The following is a 20,961-nucleotide window of genomic DNA, read 5'->3' on the forward strand; positions in this document are numbered from 1 at the left end:
GAGCCCAAAGGCAGCACACAATACTGAAAGTGCCGTGCGCCCAGGCGGAATCTGAGATACTGTCTGTGAGCTGGCAGTATCGGGATGTGAGTGTATGCGTCCTTTAAATCCAGGGAACATAGCCAATCGTTTTTCTGAATCATTGGCAGAAGGGTGCCCAAGGAAAGCATCCTGAACTTTTCTTTGACCAGGATTTGTTCAGGCCTCTCAGGTCTAGGATGGGACGCATCCCCCCGTTTTCTTTTCCACAAGGAAGTACCTGGGAATAGAATCCCGCCCTTCCTGCACGGGTGGTACGGGCTCGACCGCATTGGCGCTGAGAAGGGCGGAGAGTTCCTCTGCAAGTACCTGCTTGTGATGGGAGCTGAAAGGACTGAGCTCCCGGAGGACAATTTGGAGGCAGGGAGGTCAAATTCAGGGCGTATCCGCACCGCACTATTTGGAGAACCCACTGGTCGGAGGTTAGAGAGGCCACCTTTGGTGAAAGAATTTTAACCTCCCTCCGACCGGCAGGTCGTCCGGTACGGACACTTGTAGGGCGGCTATGTTCCGTGGATCCAGTCAAAAGCCCGTCCCCGGCTTTTGGCTGTGGAGGACGCAGGGGGCTGCTTAGGCGCACGCTGTTGACGGGGAACGAGCGCGCTGGGGCTGTCCCTGTGCCTGACGAGGCCTTCGGGCCGGCTGGTTGTACCTACGCTTCGCAAAAGAATAGGGTGCAGCCTGCCGAGCCCGGGGAAAAAACGCCCGCCCAGCGGGGGCGGGTGCTGAAGGCGCCCGGTGGGAGAGCTTGTCGAGAGCGGTTTCCCGCTGATGCAGTTGGTCAACCATCTGCTCGACCTTCTCGCCAAAAATATATCCCCCCGGCAAGGGACGTCAGCCAGTCTCTGCTGGGTGCGGTTGTCCAGGTCAGAGGCACGCAGCCATGAGAGCCTGCGCATCACTATACCTTGGGCCGCAGCACGAGATGGCCACGTCACAGGTGTCAAAAATCCCCCTGGACAGGAACTTTCTGCACGCCTTCAGCTGCCTGACCACCTCCTGATATGGCCTGGACTGCTCCGGCGGGAGCTTATCGACCAGGTCCGCCAGCTGTTGCACATTGGTCCGCAGTGGATGCTCATATAGAGCAGGTAGATTGGATGCGGGTCAAGAGCATGGAGGATTGGTAGGACTTCCTCCCAAATGAGTCCAGAGTGCGAGACTCCCGCCCCGGGGGCGCCGAGGCGGTATCCCTCGAACTCCGTGCCCTCTTGAGAGCAGAATCCACGACCGCTGAGTCATGGGGCAACTGGGGCCGCATGAGCTCTGGGTCAGAGTGGATCCTGTACTGGGACTCTGCTTTCTTGGGAATGGTGGGGTTAGTTAGTGGTCGCACCCAGTTCCGAAGCAGCGTCTCCTTCAGGACATTGTGCAGCGGTACCGTGGAGGACTCTCTAGGTGGTGATGGAATAGTCGAGGACCTCGAGCATCTCGGCCCTCGGCTCTTCCACAGAGACCACGGGAAAGGGAATGCTTATAGACATATCCCGCACAAAGGAGGCAAAGGAGAGACTCTCAGGAGGTGAGAGCTTCCTCTCCGGTGACGGCGTGGGGTCCGAGGGAAGGCCCGTAGACTCCTCTGAGGAGAAATATCTCGGGTCTTCCTCTTCCCCCCACGAGTCCTCATCCTCGGTATCGGACATTAGCTCATGTAGCTGAGTCCGGTACCGGGCCTGGCTCGACGTCGAGGGCACCGAGGTCTCGGTGTCGTCGAGCCGGTGGACTCCCCGCGCGGCGGGGACGGAGCTCCCTCCTCGACGTCGACGGGGACTCCACTGCGTGGGCGGTCGAGACCGGCACCGCAAGCCGGCGGCGGTGTCGACAGCCCGGCGCCGGGCTAGAGCTCGCCAGCGCCACAGTCATCGGCGCCGGGGGCGCAAAGCACCCCGACGGGCCGGCACAGCCTGGCCGCATCAGCCCTTCCAGGATCCCCGGAAGGATGGCTCTGAGGCACTCGTCCAGGCCCGCTGCCGGGAAAGGCGGTGGGTGCCGGTAAGGGTGTCGGTGCCAGAAGCTGCTGGGGGCCAGGAGACGGCCACAGAGGTGCCGGAACCCCGACGCGTCGGTACCTCCACCACCGACGGAGATCTCTCCTCTCTGCGATGACGCTTCGGCGTCGACTCCCCCTTCAGGGTGCACCGAGGGCTCCCGGTGACGGCGCTTCTTATCTTTTTTCCGGTGCACGTCACCGGCGCCGGAGGGCTGGAGGAGGAGGAGGTCGATCCCCCTCGGTCTCGAGGGTACCGGGTCCGACAGGGTTCGGTCCCGTGGCTCACGAGCCTGAGGGAGTGACCGGGGCCGACAGCCCACGCGGCCTCTCAACCCCACTCTCACCGGCGGACCGGCGGGCCGACGGGAACCTGTTCTCCTGGGGTCGCTGCCATCGGTGCCGATGTCTCGGGCATCGATACCGGTACCGAAGATCCGGCCTTCGATACCGATGCCGTCGAGGTCGACGTCGAGGGGCCGGCGCAAGTTCCAAAAAGACGGTCCCGCAGAACTTGCCTCGCAACCTGAGTCCGTTTCCGGAGACCGAGACACAGCGGCGCACGAACTTGAGATTGTGCTCCGGCCCGAGGCACTGGAGGCACCAAGCGTGGGTGTCGGTCTGCGAGATCGGCCGGCCGCAGCGACCACACTTTTTAAATCCACTCGGGACCTCGAGGACATCGACGGAAAAATCGCGTCGGCGAAGTCAAAGTCGGCAATGGTGGCTAAAATCACACCACGAAAAAACTAGCCGACCGAGCGGCCACTAGGCCGCAATGAGGCGTCCCCGCTGGAAGCGAGGGAAAAGGGGAGCGCGTGCTCCACACGCGGCGAAAATCTTTTTTTTTTTTTTTTTTTAACAATACGAAGAAAGAAGAAAGAAAGAGGAACCGAACGGGTCAAAGCACGATCCGCGTAAACGCGGTCGAAAAAATCCGGCGGCTGAACAGAGAGAGAGGCAATTGCACAACTCTCTCCAGTCGCGGAAAAAAAGTAACTGGCGGGAGCGGTCGCGCACGGGCGGGAAGACGGCCGCGCATGCGCGGTGGGCGTGCCCTGCGTGCCGACCGTCCCGCGAAGCTTCTTCCGGTTGGTGGGGGCTGCCGCGGACGTCAACCCAGTCGTGAGAACAAGCAGCCTGCTTGTCCTCGGAGAACGCATGTGACCTTACCGCTAGGTCAATGGGTGGCGGTAAGGTCTCAGACCCAAAATGGACGCGACAATTTTTATTTTGCCGCATATCCATTTTCGGCCCCCCAAAAAAGGAAAAATGGACCTGCGCACATCCAACACACGCTTCTACACCAGTGCAGGACATTTTTCAGCGCACCTTAGTAAAAGGACCCCCTTAGAGGGGCATAATCGAAAGGGGTGCCCAAGTTTACCTGAGGACGTCCTCGCAGGTCATCTCAGCAAAGGGGCGGGGAAACCCATATTATCGAAACAAGATAGGCATCCATCTTTCATTTCGATAATACAGTTGTGGACGCCCAAATCTTGACATTTAGGTCGTCCCTAGAGATGGTTGTCCTCAGACTTGGTCGTTTCTGATTTTCGGCGATAATGGAAACAAAGGACGCCCATCTCAGAAACAACCAAATGCAAACCCTTTGGTCGTGGGAGGAGCCAGCATTCGTAGTGCACTTGTTCCCCTGACATGCCAGGACACCAACCGGCAGGGATTTTTTTGAGGGGGTACTGAGTACCTGCACCTTTTTCCATTGTATGCTAAAACTGACCCATAGTCCCCAAGTTTTAATGAAAGAGCTCAGGCTCTACACACCAATTCTGCCTTGTTATATAGATTCTATAACTGGTTGCAGGGGGACTGGCTATTGTGGGGTGGATCCCTCAGTGATCACCCCACCCCTAAAGGGTGGCCTGGCATTGAGTACTGGCACATTTTTGCTAGAAAAAATATGCTGCCAACCGGGCACCCTAGGGGGCACTGCAGTGGACTTCAGAAAAAGCTCCCAGGTACATAGCTCCCTTACCTTGTGTGCTGAGCCCCTCAAAACCCACTACCCACAACTGTACACCACTACCATAGCCCTTACGGGTGAAGGGGGGCACCTACATGTGGGCATAGTGGGTTTCTGGTGGGTTTTGGAGGGCTCACATTTACCATCACAAGTGTAACAGGTGGGGGGGGGGGGGGGGGAGAGATGGGCCTGGGTCCGCCTGCCTGAAGTGCACTGCACCCACTAAAACTGCTCCAGGGACCTGCATACTGCTGCAATGGAGCTGAGTATGACATTTGAGGCAGACATAGAGGCTGGGGGAGTAAGGGGAGGTGATCCCCGATTCTCTCCGGTGGTCATCTGGTCAGTTTGGGCACCTTTTTGTGCCTTGGTCGTAAGAAAAACTGGACCAGGCAAAGTCGTCCAAATGCTCGTCAGGGACGCCCTTTTTTTCCATTATGGTCGAGGATGCCCATGTGTTAGGCACACCCAAGTCCCGCCCTTCACTACACCTCCAACACGCCCCCGGGAACTTTGGTCATCCCCGCGACGGAAAGCAGTTGGGGGACGCCCAAAATCAGCTTTCGATTATGCCAATTTGGGTGGCCCTGTGAGAAGGGCGCCCATCTTCCGATTTGTGTCGAAAGATGGACGTCCTTCTCTTTCGAAAATAAACCTGATTCTCTGCTATGGCCTTGTCATTCCTGAGTGCCCCTTTGGATCCTTGATGATGCAATGGTCCTATGGATTCCCTCATAGGCTTTCTGCTTCTGATGTACCTGAAAAAGTTGTTACTATGAGTTTTGCCTCTGTGGCAAGTTTCTCGTCATATTTTCTTTTAGCCTTTTTTATCAATGCCACTGCATATGTTGCTTCTTATTTTTCTTCATTCAGATACTTTTTCCATTCTTTAAAGGATGCTCTTTTGGCTTTAATAGCCTCTTTTTCTTCACCTTTTAAACATACTGGCTGTTTGCTCTTCTTTCCACCTTTGTTAGTACATTTGATCTGGACTTCCAAGATGGCATTTTTAAACAGAGTCCATGTCTAATTTAAAGTCCTAACCTTTGTGGCCAATCCTTTTAGATTCTAACCATTTTCCTCTCGTATGAGGAAAGACTAAAGAGGTTAGGGCTCTTTAGCTTGGAAAAGAGACGGATGAGGGGAGATATGACTGAGGTCTACAAAATCATGAGTGGTATAGAACGAGTAGAAGTAAATCAATATTTTACTCGTTCCAAAAGTACAAAGACTAGGAGACACTCAAGGAAGTTACATGGAAATACTTTTAAAACAAATAGGAGGAAATATTTTTTCACTCAACAAATAGTTAAGCTCTAGAACTCTTTGTCGGAGGATGTGGTAACAGCAGTTAGCGTATCTGGCATTAAAAAAAAAAGTTTGCACAAATTCCTTGAAGAAAAGTCCATAGTCTGCTATTGAGACAGACATTGGAAGCAACTGCTTGCCCTGGGATTTGTAGTATGGAGTGTTGCCATGATTTGGGTTTCAGCCGGGTACTTGTGACCTGGTTTGGCCACTGTTAAGAAAACAGGATACTGGGTTAGATGGACTATTGGTCTGACCCAGTATGGCTGTTATGCCCTTTTGAAAAATTAAATGCTGCCAAAGTAGACTTCCTTAGTGACTTCACTCCAGATATCAGCTCAAATTTGATCAAGTTATGATCACCGTTTCCCAGCAGACCTAACACCATTACCTCTCATACTATACCCTGCATTTCACTAAGGACAAGATCTAAAATAGATCCACCTCCAAGAAGCAATCATTTATTACATGTAGGAATTTTACCTCCCTGGTACTCCCTGATGTAACATTTATCCAGTCAATATTGGGGTAATTGAAATCACCATTATTATACCGTTGCCTAATTTGCCAGCTTTCCTAATTTCTGTAAACATTTCTTCATCTGTCTGTTCATTCTATCATGGCACATGGTAGTTTATGCAGAAATAATGGCTAAAATCACTGAAATAAAAAATGCTTTAGAAGAATTAAATGGGCCTAGTTACCCTGCTTTTGTCATATCTGGTTTTTAATTGTATTATATGCTGCACATGGTATTTCTACCAGCCTGACTTTCAACTGGTGGAATGACGTAAACCGAAGTAAAATAAGTGAAAGATCAGGCTGTGGCCTAATTAAAGTTAGCATTACATTACCAAGTTACTCTATAATTCCCTACAAAAATGTGAATAAAAACTATTACTTACAGGCCACTCTTTTGCAGCTTCCATGAGTATTGTGCCAAATCCACACATAGGATCTAAAACAAACGCCCCACTCTACAAAACAAAAGAAAATGAGCATTCTGTATGAAAATAAAGCAGTTTCTTGCCTATAATAAGAATTCTATATGGAGAACAAGATCAGACACACAGATGTGTGACAACCTGACAGCACCAGGACAGAACAGCTCACCCAGAGTTCAGAACTAAGCTAAAATTCTGAGCACATGGTGCCATTCCAATGTGCAGCAGTCCCCTCCTTCTCAATAGTTTAAAACTTATAATCGCTTTTTGGGGAGCAGTGGGTGGATTTTGTGCGTCTGATTAACCCTATTGACAAAGAAGGGCATCTGTTACAGACAAGCAACTCCATTTTCTCTGTTGACAAGCAGGATTGAATCAGCCAAAAAAATGAGTGACCTCCCAAGCTAATGATTGTTCTAGTGCTTGAGATCATTCTCCCACTACTGAAGAGTGGCCCACTAAAATTTTAATGTGAGTGCTGAATGGTTCATATGGACAGATTACTCAGTACTGCTCTGCCGAAAGTATGGTCCATGACTGGTCCTGCAGACAAAAAAAGCAACACTGGGCCTTCAAGACTGGGACACATAAATTTCTTTATTAATGACCCGACACGGGGCCGTGTTTCGGAGCTAAATAGCGCCTGCCTCAGGGGTCTGATAATAAAATACAAAAATAAAAAACAACCTCCTCACTTTGGAACTATATGATTACTGAAAAATGTCTATGGATAGTTGGTTATAGCACAAATACAGAGGGCAATATAGCATACGAGAGTAAATATGAAGATTGGAGCTCATATCTACTCTCATATGCTATATTGCCCTCTTTATTTGTGCTATAACCAACTATCCATAGACGTTTTTCAGTAATCATATAGTGAATCATTGAGTCTATCTGTGACAAAGACTTGTATCCTATATATTACTTTACAAATTAATTACATTTTTCATGTAATACCAAACATATATTTCTTTGAATATAATTATAACTATTCATCTGTGAGATGTACTGTGTCCTAATATGTCAAGTTATTATGATTATTTCTGGTGTATATATATATATATTTGTAATTATTCTTTATTAAAGTTTCAAAATTTACAAGATAATACTTATAAATAGCAATACAGCAGTAATAATTAAAGAGATTGCAACACTCATGGCTCCGCTCATTCTGCCTCGCCTCACCCTATGCTTGGAACAACCTTCCTGAACCCTTAAGTCAAGCCCCCTCCCTGCCCGTCTTCAAGTCTTTGCTTAAAGCCCACCTCTTCAATGCTGCGTTCGGCACCTAACCCTTACCGTTCAGTGAATCCAGACTGCCCCAATTTGACTGCCCCTATCGGACCGACCGTTCACTTGTCTATTAGATTGTAAGCTCTTTGAGCAGGGACTGTCTCTCTTTGTTAAATTGTACAGCGCTGCGTAACCCTGGTAGCGCTCTAGAAATGTTAAGTAGTAGTAGTAGTAGATTGCAACACTCATCAATAAAGGAAAATATTTCCAACCCTAACTGATATTTGCTTTCTCTAACAAAGTATAATAAACATTTTTGAAATAAGTTTTGCTTTCTTAGACCACAATCTATTTAGGGTGGGGGGAGAGTTATAATTAAGGAGAAATAAAAAGGTAATATTACATCAAAGTAATTGGCCTGACTGAAACCTCCAGCATTATATAATTATTTCTTAATCACTCAACTCATACTACTTGGGACAGCTTTTCACTATCTATAAACATTTTAAGCTGATCTGGTTCAAAAAAAATGATGTATTTATTCCCCAAATATTTAATACAGCATTTGCATGGATATGCTAACAAAAATGTAGCACCCATTGCTTTAACCTCTTCTCTGTAAGCAAGAAAAACTTTTATACGATCTTGTGTAGATCTAATCACATCTGGAAAAACCCAGATTTTTTTTGACCACAAAAAGTTTTATGTGAATTCTTGAAATAAAGTCTTGATAAGGCTTTAGCATCCTGCTCGAAGACGAAAGACACCAAAAGCGTCCTTCGAGTGGATACCTCTGACATAGATTCTTCCAGCAAAGCTGATATGTTTTGTAGATCTAGTTCAGGATTTTGATTATTTTCTGTTGGATTCACCTTGGATTGTTTAAAGTCAGGTAAATAGTAGATTTTGTTAATTGGTGGAATTGCAGATTGAGGATATGCCAAAACTTCCAGCAAGTATTTTTTCAAGAAATCAATTGGTGTAATTCCAATTGAAAAAGGAAAATTCAAAATTCGCAAATTTAAACGTCTATTATAATTTTCAAGGTGTTCCAACTTCAATGAAACCTTTATTTTATCCTTTATCAAAGTATCTGTTACTGTTTTCAAAGATACAATTTCAGATTTCTGAGTAGACGATTCAGTCTTAACATTCTCAAGAGCTAAGGTTAAAGAATCAATTTTGTTTACCAGCAAAGTCGTATCTTGGGAAGTTTTTGTAACCGCAGCACTAATTGTTGATAGCTGACCAAGAGTGTAGAGTTACCGCTTGAGGAGCCGCTGGTTCCATGCTCGTAGTGTCTGCTTCCTGGTGTAGAGCACCACCGTCTGAGGCCCTCTGGTCGCCGACTTCCAGTTCCATTGAATCCTCCTCGCTCGACTGAAGGACTGCAGGACAAAGCGGCGGATTAAGCTCCGGTGGGGATAAAGATGTCTCGATCTCTAACGGAGAAGTCGCTCCTCCGACTGGTCCAAAGGCGGGATTCCTCTCACCGGCTTCCACTGGGGTGCTAGAGACAAAACGCAGAAGCGTTTGCTGACCGGGGGTAGGGATTTGGGCTGGCGGTAGTAGACCCTTTACCACCCCCTTTCTCTTTGTGTGCGGCATATTGATTATAGAAAAAAGAAACTAGGTAAGAGAATTTCAGCTCGAGCGACCGCGGAGTCTCAAACACGAGCCGCCATCTTGGCTCCTCCCCCTATATATTTTTTTAATCAAATATTTGAGTATATACTATCTTCATTTATATTAATTTATTTTAGATTGTTCATATACATTCTTTATCTATGTCACAAACATATCTGTTTATTTATGTGGTTGTTTTTTATTTTATTATCAGACCCCTGAGGCAGGCGCTGTTTAGCACTGAAACATGGCCCCGTGTCGGGTTATTAATAAAGAAATTTGTGTCCCAGTCTTGAAGGCCCAGTGTCGCTTTTGTTGTCTTTTTTTGTCTGTATACTTTTGTGTATGCTGTATTACCCTCTCTATTTGTGCCATGACTGGTCCTGACCAGGGACAACAGAATGCCTTTTTGGTCAGACAGGCCAAGCTCCATCAACTTTGCCACTTAGCTTCCATCCCGATTTCTCACTTTACATTTACAATGAATGAAATTCTCATATGCTTTTTAAAATGCAAATCAAATACATATAACTATGCTATCTGTAGATTTTCAGCCTCTATAGTAGCAGATGGAAAATCACTCTCTATGGGCAGAATACTTTTAGAACAGGTTGCATAATTTGGGAGGCCAAGCAATTACCTATTTCAAAAAAGCACTGGCATCTATGTGTCTTCATAAAATTGCCCCACATAAGCAGCCAAAATTGCATTTATAATGAACATGCACACATTTAAGCTTGCTTGAGAGAGGCAGCATGCTTTTTTTTTTTACGCCTCCTCACTTTGGAACTCTCTTCCCTTGTATCTTTGGGCAGAACCTCCATTCAAAAGAGCATTTGGCCCAACTAGGGAGTCGCCGCTGGATTGTTCGCTGTTGTCCTGTACCTTGCTGCCCCCCCAAGTCACCTCTCTTGCCTCCATCTCTATACTACTTTGCCCCGTCTCCTTCCTTACCTTGTTCTTTGCGTGTGGTCATGTGTGTGATTCTCTTTTCTATCGATTTATTATACTTCCTTTCCTAACCATTTTGGATTATTGTACACCACTGTGATATGCGGCATAGCAAATTCTAATAAATTATAACTACACGTGTATTTTATTAAAAAAAATGTGTGTAAACTGTGGCTCTGTCCCTGAATAAAACTACATTCAAGTCATGGAAATGTATGCATATTCTTGCCAACATATATGCTTTTACGAGCAGGGGGAGGGGCTACTTTTATGAGAAGCATATTATGAAAGTTCACTGTCATATATGCAGAAAAAGGCCTTTATATAATTAACTGCATAGTGGAAAGGCAGAGTTAAGGGTGCTAATTTGAAACTATTAATATAGTGACAATAGTCTTTTGCTATATGGACAGTTTATATGCTTAGTTTAGGATGGACAATGGTATATATTCAGTGCCACTGACACTGAGTGAAGTAACAGAGCCCTGTAAGTACATATTCAGAAGCTTATCAACTAAGAGCTCAAACTACACCAACCCTACATATGAAAGGACAACACTAAAAAATATTCCCAATGGAAAAAGGAAAATAAGCTGAACTGTTAGATTTTTACACACTTTTCTTATACATGGAAAATAAAACCAGACCATTACCAAGCAGAGAATAAGACTAAATATCAGAGTCAAACATTCAGATGTCACACCTCAGTCCCCCTTCCTGACTCATCCTGCTCTCTCTCTCAGCTTTACAATGCAGCACTATCCAATTTATCCTGAATATCCTGTGGGCTGACTGGCTCTGTAGAGGAACCCTCTGATTTTCTCCTTGCACCTAAACAACCCTGGAACTCCCAACCCTCTCTGTTCTCAGATGGGTCTCTCGTGGGAAGCTCTGATTGCCTTATCCTCCACTGACTTTTGGTGTCCCCTAATAATCTTTGCTGCCTGACCCAACTTTTGCCTATTCATGAATGCTGTCGCTAGTTGCCATTTGGATTTGGTTTTATACCCACTTATTCTCCTGCTGCCTCCTCTGTGCTTTAAGTCCTGGCAGCTTTTGAGTACTGGAGCGCTCAGTCTGAAGAAAAAAAAGGGAGACATTATAGATGGAGGTACACGTTCCAAGACTCCAGTGTTCCTCTAGAGTGGATCTAGCCATGACGGCAGAAAAATTTTAATGGAAAACCCAAGAAACAACTCTGAGTCATGGAACATTGGGGAAAGAGAAATGGAAATGAATTTCTTCCGGTACTGAACAAAATGCAAGTATTGTACATTTTCAAAGCCGACATATTTCATTCTCTAAAAATGGAAAATATCTGTATTCTACTTTTGTTGTGTTGGCCCTGGTTGGTCTTCTCCTAAAGCTTTTTCCAGTGTCCATTCTGCTGCTTCGGCCCGTCATCTTTCCTTCCTCCCCTGTATCTCAAAGTAATCCATCCATTTCTCTCCGACTTTGTATCTACCTCCTGTACCCTCCTTGTCACCTACTAAAATAAGCAGGGTTATGCATTTGGGCTGCAAATCCTGAAGGAGCGGTAGAGTATAGGGGGTGAAGTTCCATGCACAACAGAAGAGTGGGACTTGGGAGGTGATTGTACTTGATGATCTTAAGGTGGCCAAACTGGCAGAAAAGGCGATGGCAAAACCAGAAGGATGCTCAAGTGCATAGGGAGAGAAATAGACAAAGGAGGTGATGGTGCCTCTATATAAGTCTCTGGTAAGACCCCATTTAAAGTACAGTATACAATTCTGGAGACCACCCCATCAAAAAGATATAAATAGGATAGAGTTGGTCCAGAGGGTGGCTACTAAAAATGGTCTGGGTTCTCTGTCATAAAGCATATAGGAACAGGCTTATAGAACTCAACATGTATACTCTAGAAGAAAGGTGGAACAGAGGGGATGTAATAGATGTTTAAATACCTCTGTGGCAGAGGTCACGTGTACACCATACTGGAGAACAGACACGGAAAGTTTTCTCTCCTGCCATTCATCTTTTAAACCCCTTACCAAGTTAATCTTTTTAGTTACCGGGTTCATGGATTGTTGGAACACTCTCGGCATCTGGTGGTGATCTGCACAGAGCTCTGCAGAGTGCCGATGGTGTCTAAATCATTAAGAAAGCACAGTGTCCATTCCAAACCCATTGGGGACAAGATGGTGGCTCCATCAAGTCCTACGGAGCCGTGTGAGAGCCACATGGATCGCGGAGGTGACAGCAGAAGTTACTGCAGCAATAGAGCCATTGTTAGATCATCAGCTGGCACCTATAGATGCCAAATTGGAAAAGGTACAGGAACTAGAAAAATTGAATGAGTTCTCCCAATTTCAGGAATGCACCAGCGATTTGGAGGACCAAGTGAAGTTCCTGGAGGACTCATAGGCCCAGCTACAGAAGACTCTTGTTTCCTAGAAAGCAAAGCTAGATGATCTGGAGAATAGATCACGGAAGAACAACCTGAGACTGGTGGGCATCCCAGAATCTATTACTGATCAGGAGTTGATTGGCTTCTTGGAGACCCTGTTCCCACGGGAATTACACCTACCAGAACATTTGGGTCCTTTAAAGACAGAGCGGGCTCATCGTCATGGAACTGTCAGATGTCAGCTGCCCGGCCCAGGGTGTAATTATGAGATCGCTCTATTATGCCCATAAATAGGCTCTCATGCAAGCAATTAGGGTTGGAAAATCCCTATCTTACAAAAACAAGTTGATTTTATGCTTTCAAGACTACTATACTCTTGTGGCATCCCAATGCTATACCTTTGAGCAAACATCTGGTGGAGCACAAGGTGCATTTTGCCTTACATTACCCAACACGATTGAAAGTCATCTCCCACAGACAAACGTATCTTTTGATTATGTTGGAATCAGTACAGATCTTTGTGGATAAGTTCCGGGACGCCGACACTTCTACAACGGCTGACTCTTAAATGGGACAGGTAGGAGATCCACTTTGGATCGCAATGTGAGTTGGCTGTGTATTTGGAACAGAGGTGATCTGGGAAATTACAGACCGGTGAGCCTGACGTCAGTGCCAGGAAAAATTGTAGAGACTATTATAAATAACAAAATTACAGAGAATATTCAAAAGCATGGATTAATGAGACAAAGCCAACATGGGTTTAGTGAAGGGAAATCTTGCCTCAATCTACTACATTTCTTTCAAGACATGAACGAACATGTGGATAAAGGTGAGCCAGTCGATATTGTGTATCTGGATTTTCAAAAGGCATTTGACAAACTACCTCATGAAAGACTCCAGAGGAAATTGGAAAGTCATGAGATAGGAGGTAGTGTTCTATTGTGGATTAAAAATTGGTTAAAGGCTAGAAAACAGAGAGTAGAGTTAAATGGTCAATATTCTCAATGGAGAAGGGTAGACAGTGGGGTTCCGCAGGGGTCTGTGTTGGGACTGCTGCTTTTTAACACATTTATAAATGATCTAGATATGGGAATAATTAGTAAGGTAATTAAATTTGCTGACGACACAAAGTTATTTGAAGTTGTTAAATCACAAGAGGATTGTGAAAAATTGCAAGACGACCTTACGAGACTAGGAAACTGGGCATCCAAATGGCAGATGATGTTTAATGTGAGCAAGTACAAAATGTGATGCATGTGGGAAAGAGGAACCCAAACTATAGCTATGTGATGCAAGGTTCCACGTTCGGAGTCACCGACCAGGAAAAGGATCTAGGAGTCATCGTTGACGATACTTTGAAAACCTCTGCTCAGTGTGCTGCGGCAGCAAAGAAAGCAAATAGAACGTTAGGTATTATTAGGAAAGGAATGGTAAATAAAAACGAGGATGTTATAATGCCTTTGTATCGCTCCATGTGTGCAATTCTGGTGACCACGTCTCAAAAAAAAAAGATATAGTGAAATTAGAAAAGGTACAGATAAGGGCAATGAAAACGATAAAGGGGATGGGACAACTTCTCTGTGAGGAAGGGCTGAAACAGCTTGGGCTCTTCAGCTTGGAGAAAAGATGGCTGAGGGGAGATATGATAGAGGTATATAAAATACTGAGTGGAGTTGAACGGGTAGATGTGACTCACTTGTTTACTTTTTCCAAAAATACTAGGACTAGAGGGCACGCAATAAAGCTATAAAGTAGTGCATTTAAAACAAATTGGAAAAACTATTTCTTCACTAAACGTGTAATTAAACTCTGGAATTCATTGCAAAAGAATGTGGTAAAAGCAGTTAGCTTAGCTGGGTTTAAAAAAAGGTTTGGATAGCTTCCTAAAAGAAAAGTACATAAGCCATTATTAAAATGGACTTGGGAAAATCCACTGCTTATTTCTGGGACAAGCAGAAAATGTACTGTACTGTTTTGGGATCTTACCAGGTACTTGTGACCTGGATTTGCCACTGTTGGAAACAGGATCTTGATGGATCTTCGGTCTGTCCCAGTATGGCAACGCTTATGTACTTATGAAGCCTAAAACTACTTTTCGGCAGCTCTTGAGGCCTTGGTGTTTAGGTGGGTTGGGCTTACCTAATCTTAAACACTCTCTTTACTATGCCATCTGAGTGACTGGATATTGGATCGGTCTGATTATACACCATTAACAGAGTAATTTTTTTCACCTGTGGCATCTTATTTATTTCATGCACCTACTTCTCTTCTCCTACCACGTATTACAACTAGTATCCTTCTCTGTCCTTTGAGAGCCCTCTGGAGAGATCTTGCCCATCTCTGGGGTGTCTGATGATTTTTCAGATTTGCTTCCTATATGTGGCAATGCTGCCTTTAGTCCCAATATGAATAATCTGGTTTTACGTCAATGGCATATTTTGGGAATCCACTCCTTGTATCAGGTCTTGGGAGATCAGGGATGTCTAAAACCTTTAGATCAGTTGGGAGGGGGCACTTTGATGCGGGTGCTCCTAACAAATCTAAATCCCTCTTTTCTGCACCATGGTTTCAGGCACACACTGAGACTTCAGGGTTCTGCCTGCCTCTTGGGTCCTTGCGTGGAACAGGAAGCATTTCTGAGAATACTATTCTGGAGATTTTGGATTTCAATTTTCTATCTAAAAGCCTACATTTGATTTCTAGAACCTATGCCACCAGTGCCAACATGTAACCAAGACAACTAGTTCTTCCCCAGCACGGTCCAAAATCCTATCTAGGTGAAATATGAGGTCCAACACTTTCATACTACTCAGGCAAAGGGAATCTCATCCCCACTGGTCACTCAGCCTAATGACTGAATCAACACCTAAAACGAACAGGAGGAAATATTTTCACTCAACGAATAGTTATACTCTGAAACTCATCCGTTCCCTCAGTGTGAAAGGATTGTACATCACCTGGAGGGCAGATCCTGGCTACAGGATCACTTCCTCCCACACCAAAATGATGTTCTCTTCCAGGTGACCTTCCTTCTCCAAAGCAGCACAGAAGCTGCCAAACTGGAAATGGGACTTCTCTACAATGTCCCATAAAAAGCTCTTCTACATACCTCTGTCAACCTCAGCTTCTCTACTACTCTAGCATCCAGGGATCAGACTGATCCTCAGAATCAGAAGCTCTTTGCTCTGAATCCACACATAAAATCTTTCACTAACTGGGAGATAATCATACATACGGTACTCAGTACAATAAACTGGATAGCCTTAATCTTGCAGCTGGACTGGACTACTGTCTATATTTTAGTACTGATGAGTTCTTTATTCATTTGAAATTGCTTAGGTAGTAGGAATGCCTAAACTATTATAAACACCTATACAACTATTTCATATACTATTATTTTATGTTTGTGTCTCAATGAACTGCAAAATAATCTGTTAAGGGTTAATTACTTATTGATAAAAATACCTTGTGGTGACAAATTTCCCTCTGGTCCTCTTAATTGGGATAACAGACTATACATTTTTAATTCAAAACATTTTTTATTGATGTTTCAAAACAAACAGTGAAAAAAAAGACAAATTCAATGCAATGACATTGGCAAGGGACCACTAACCAAGTAATAAACACACATATCAGCATGTCAACAACCAATTAGCAACTGATGTTCAAGAAATGAAAGAAAAATAAAATGAAAGAAAAGAGAAATAAGGTATGAAGCATTAAGACGCTACAAGGCTGGCCACATACTCAAACAGCTGTAGTTGATTAAAACCTGAGGGATGTGCCTGGGCGAGTGGGCAAAAGTACTAAATAAACCTAGGGGGAACAGGATGTTAGCCACTTTATTCTAATGAAATTAAAACATAGAATTTATCAATAAATCTACAATCTTTCTTCTATCCCAAGTCACCAAATTTCCCTGTAAAGCAATGGATCACTTACCAACAAAGGCTTCATTCTTAATATTCAATTTATCAGAACTTTTTTTTTTAATTCAAAGGTAGTTAAAACCTAATTATAAGTGGCTTTTAATCAGGTCTGACTGTAATTCAGTGCAGCTATGCTACACAGTCTATATACACACACACATAAGAAATTAAACAAAAAAACTATTTCTTGTGGAGTAATGCAAAACTAGTGAAAATAGTTAAAGCAGATTTGGCTAAACAGGAAAAGGATGTTTTAGAGTTGAAATCACAGCAAACAACAATGCTTAAAGACATGGTTAATTTAAGGAGAAAATCAGAAATGCTGGAAAATACTTCAAAATACTTCAAAATCTAATAATCTGCGTTTTATAAATTTTCCGCGATAACCACTTACCTCCCCTCGGGAGATGCTAAAAAAATTACCTCAGAGAAATTCTAGAGCTAGAAGATAAAGATATGCCACCCTTTTCACAGGTTTTTTATACACCTGTGAAGGGTTTGGATCCTTTACAAAGGAATAATATTCAGAATGCGCAACCATTGGATGTTTCTGCCCTTCTTGAAATGTCGGATTCAGAACAGATAACACCAACTACTATGTTGGCCACAGTAGCGTTACCTTCAGACAAGATCTGGATTTTAAAGAAGTTTTTTCAGAATAAAGAAAAAACCTTTCGTGGTTTGCAAACTCGTGTTTTTCCAGATCTAGCGAGGGAAACGCAAAGGCGACGACAAAAGTTTTTACAGATGAGACAGGAGACACTTCAACTTGGCGCAACTTTTTACCTTAAATATCCTTGCAAATGTTTAATCTCCTATCAAGCCATGAAATATGTTTATTTTGATCCTGACCAATTGTCATCTTTTTTAACATCTAAGAGAGCTCCTAGTTAAGTAAAGTTGAATAGAAACTCGTCTGTATCTCAAAATTTGATTTATAAAGTTTATTACCTGTTTTCTCCTATTTAGGAATCTTGGACTCCTGTTGTGGACTTTAAATGAAGCTATAATATTTAATTTGCGTTATGAATAATATCTTTAGATTTAATTGTAATAGTGGATTTTTCTTTACAAGTTTATACTTGTTTACTATGTATAAAAACGATAAAATATATATAAAAAAGAATAATGCAAAACTTGGCAAATAGATAATGGTCCATGGGTAAATCATAACTCATAATTCCATGTGGTCATTAAATTTATCTTCTTAAGTTTTGCAATACGAGATCAAACTTGCCATTATCTCAGTGCAACTATTTTATTTAGGCTCTTTTGCCTCTGGCATCTGCCATTTGATAATACATGGGGCAATTCTGAGTTACAAGTATGTAGGTACCTGTCAGGCTTTGTTGCTAATTTTCAAAAAGAAACTAACTACATAGTTTCTCTCTGAAAATGACTACATATCCTATATAATAAAACGCACCTCCAATGTTCTGAAGCTGACTCAGTGGCTGAAGCATTCCTGCTCTCTGTAAGGCTCCAGCTACTAAACTGACATCACGTAGTTCCGGGTACGTCACCGGCAGCACTGACAAACCGAATGACAGCAACATGAGACCCCGCCCCTGCCACCCTCACCGCAACGCCATGCCCCCCAGGTCGAACGACAGCAGCACGAGGCCCCGCCCCTGCCACCCTCGCTGCAAAGTCACGCCCCCCAGGTCGAACGACAGCAGCACAAGGCACCACCCCTGCCGCAACACCACGCCCCCCAGGTCAAGCACCGTGCGCGGCTCCGGCCACAGGACGCAAGGGCCACCCACTGGGTCTCCCCTTTTCCGCTGCCTCTCACCACTATCCTCCGCCTCGAACAGGGCCGTGCCTAGGGTCTCTGGCGCCCCCCTGCAGACTATCAATTGGCGCCCCCCCCCCCCCCCATGAAAATGATCGCTCACCACTTGCCACACTGAAAGGAATTGTCAGCAATATTCTTAGAAACAAATTGGTATACATTGCAAAATAAGATAGCAGATGTAAATTCTCAAAGTGGACATATTCCAAATGCTAAAATGAAAATAAAATGATTTTTTTTCTACCTTTGTTGTCTGGTGACTTTCTTTTTTCAATCATGCTGGTCCAGTATCTGATTCTGCTGCTATCTGTCCTCTTAACTCCATTTCCAGGGCTTCCTTTCCATTTATTTCTTTACTTTTCTCCTTTCTTCTTCATTTCTTGCTCTATATCCATTTCCAGCAATTTCTCCTCTCTCCCTGGGTCCTGCCCTCCCATCCATGTCCATTCTTGTCCCTCTCTGCCCTTCCCTCCTCCATCCATAGCCAGCAATCCTCCTCTCTCCCCTCCCCTCCATTTCCAGCAATTTGTCCTCTCCCTGGGCCCCCATGTCCATCCTTGTCCCTCTCTGCCCTTCCCTCCTCCATCCATAGCCAGCAATCCTCTCGCCCCTCCCCTTCCAGCAATTTGTCCTCTCCCTGGGCCCTGCCCTCCCATCGATGCCTCTCTGCCCTCCCATCCATGCCTCTCTGCCCTTCCCTCCGCGCCCTGGGGCCTTTAAATCTTTTACTTCTGGTCGCAGCAGCGTCAGTGAAAGCGGAGCGCTGCCGACATCTCCCTTCCCTTTGCGCTCTTGGTTCCCTCAGTGTCCGCCTTCTTCTGACGTCAGAAGAAGGCGGGACACTGAGGGAACCAACGAGTGCAAGGGAAGGGAGACGTCGGCAGCAGTGGCGTAGCTAGGGTAGTTGACACCCGGGGCCGGTCATTGTTTTAACACCCCCCCCAAATCCAGTACTAGGCATACCGAGAATACAAAACACGACCTATAGAGCAATTTTACCATACCATAAGCAGTCGTTTCTATGAGTCACACAAGGAAAAGGAAAGCATCTTAAGCACTACAGTGAGCACTAGAACATCAATTCACCTATTGTAAAACGATACCAGACAGAATAGTACAGATCGTCGATCCTGCACAGTCAATGCCAACTGAAAGCCATGTCTTTTTCACAAACAGATACACCCTAATCCACTATAGAATAAGTAATCATAAACTTTCTATTTAGACAAAAATTAAACTGAACCCCCAATGCCAGACTCTGCATACAATGCAACGCCACAGAAACAGAAAATGTCTCCTAGTACTGTGCAAAATATAAAGACAGCAGATGTAAATTTGAAAAAACTAACAAATACCAATCACCACTTTACAAATTAACAAATAGAAATAAAACAAATACAGAAAATAAAATAATACCATTTTATTGGACTAATACATTTAACTTCCAGAGGCCAAAATCTCCTTCCTCAGGTCAATACAGTATAGTGCTGTTACAGTATCCTATCCTGATCTGAGGAAGGGGGTTTTGTTCTCTGAAAGTTAAGTCAAAATGTATTAAAATTAGTCCAATAAAAAGATTACCTTATTTACATGTTCTATTTATAAACATTTATTAACACAGCTAAAATACTATATCCTAAAGCAAAATAATAAAAATATATATTTACAGTTTGTTGTCTTTGGTTTCTGCTTTCCTCATCTTCTTTTCACCGTCTTCCTTCCATCCAGCATCTGTCTTCGCTCTCTCTCTGCCATCCAGTGTCTGCCCTCTCTAATGTGCCTTCCATCCACCATCTGCCCCAGTCTGCCATCTCTCTCTCCCCCTTCCATCCACCATCTGCCCTCTCTCTCTCCTTTCCCTCCAGCATTTGCCCTCTATCTCTGCCCCTTCCATCCACTGTCTGCTCTTTCACTCCCTTCTATCCACTGTCTGCCCTTTCTCTCTGCTCCTTCGATTCACCATTTGCCCTCTCTTTCCCCCTCCCATCCATTCAGGGTCTGCCCTCCCTCTCACTCCCCATTCCATCCAGGATCTATCCCCCCTCTCTCAATGCCCCCTCTTTTCGGCTCCCAGTTCCCACCTGCGGCTGCCCCTAGTTCCAGATCCATTGATTCTCCCATCCACCTCTGCCCCAGGCATGACCCCATTCTCCCTCCTGCTCACTTTTCAGACCCCAGTTCCAGATACATGCCCCTTCTCCCATCTGTCTCCCACCCAGTCCCTTCTGCCCATCCAAGTCCCCCTCACCCCATCTGTCTCCCACCCAGTCCCTTCTGCTATCCAAGTGCCCCCACCCTCACCCCATCTGTCTCCCACCCAGTCCCTTCTGCCCATCCGAGTCCCCCTCACCCCATCTTTCTCCCACCCAGTCCCTTCTGCTATCCAAGTGCCCCCCACCCTCACCCCATCTGTCTCCCACCCAGTCCCTTCTGCCCATCCGAGTCCCCCTCACCCCATCTGTCTCCCACCCAGTCCCTTCTGCTATCCAAATGCCCCCCACCCTCACCCCATCTGGCTCCCACCCAGTCCCTTCTGCTATCCAAGTGCCCCCCACCCTCACCCCATCTGTCTCCCACCCAGTCCCTTCTGCCCATCCGAGTCCCCCTCACCCCATCTGTCTCCCACCTAGTCCCTTCTGCTATCCAAGTGCCCCCCACCCTCACCCCATCTGGCTCCCACCCAGTCCCTTCTGCTATCCAAGTGCCCCCCACCCTCACCCCATCTGTCTCCCACCCAGTCCCTTCTGCCCATCCGAGTCCCCCTCACCCCATCTTTCTCCCACCCAGTCCCTTC

At 45.2% G+C, this 20,961-nt stretch overlaps 1 protein-coding gene across 1 annotated transcript in view; it reads right to left on the reverse strand.

Moving 5' to 3' along the window:
* LOC115464260 (THUMP domain-containing protein 2-like) overlaps nt 1-20,961 on the reverse strand; it is a 79,118-nt gene that overhangs the window by 11,283 nt on the left and 46,874 nt on the right. Inside the window, exon 8 of the mRNA XM_030194660.1 lies at nt 6,220-6,295. Coding sequence (XP_030050520.1) covers nt 6,220-6,295 — 76 coding nt within the window. The remainder of the gene's footprint in view (nt 1-6,219; nt 6,296-20,961) is intronic.

Source organism: Microcaecilia unicolor, chromosome 3 (assembly GCF_901765095.1).
Source record: "Microcaecilia unicolor chromosome 3, aMicUni1.1, whole genome shotgun sequence".
Lineage (NCBI taxonomy): Eukaryota > Metazoa > Chordata > Amphibia > Gymnophiona > Siphonopidae > Microcaecilia > Microcaecilia unicolor.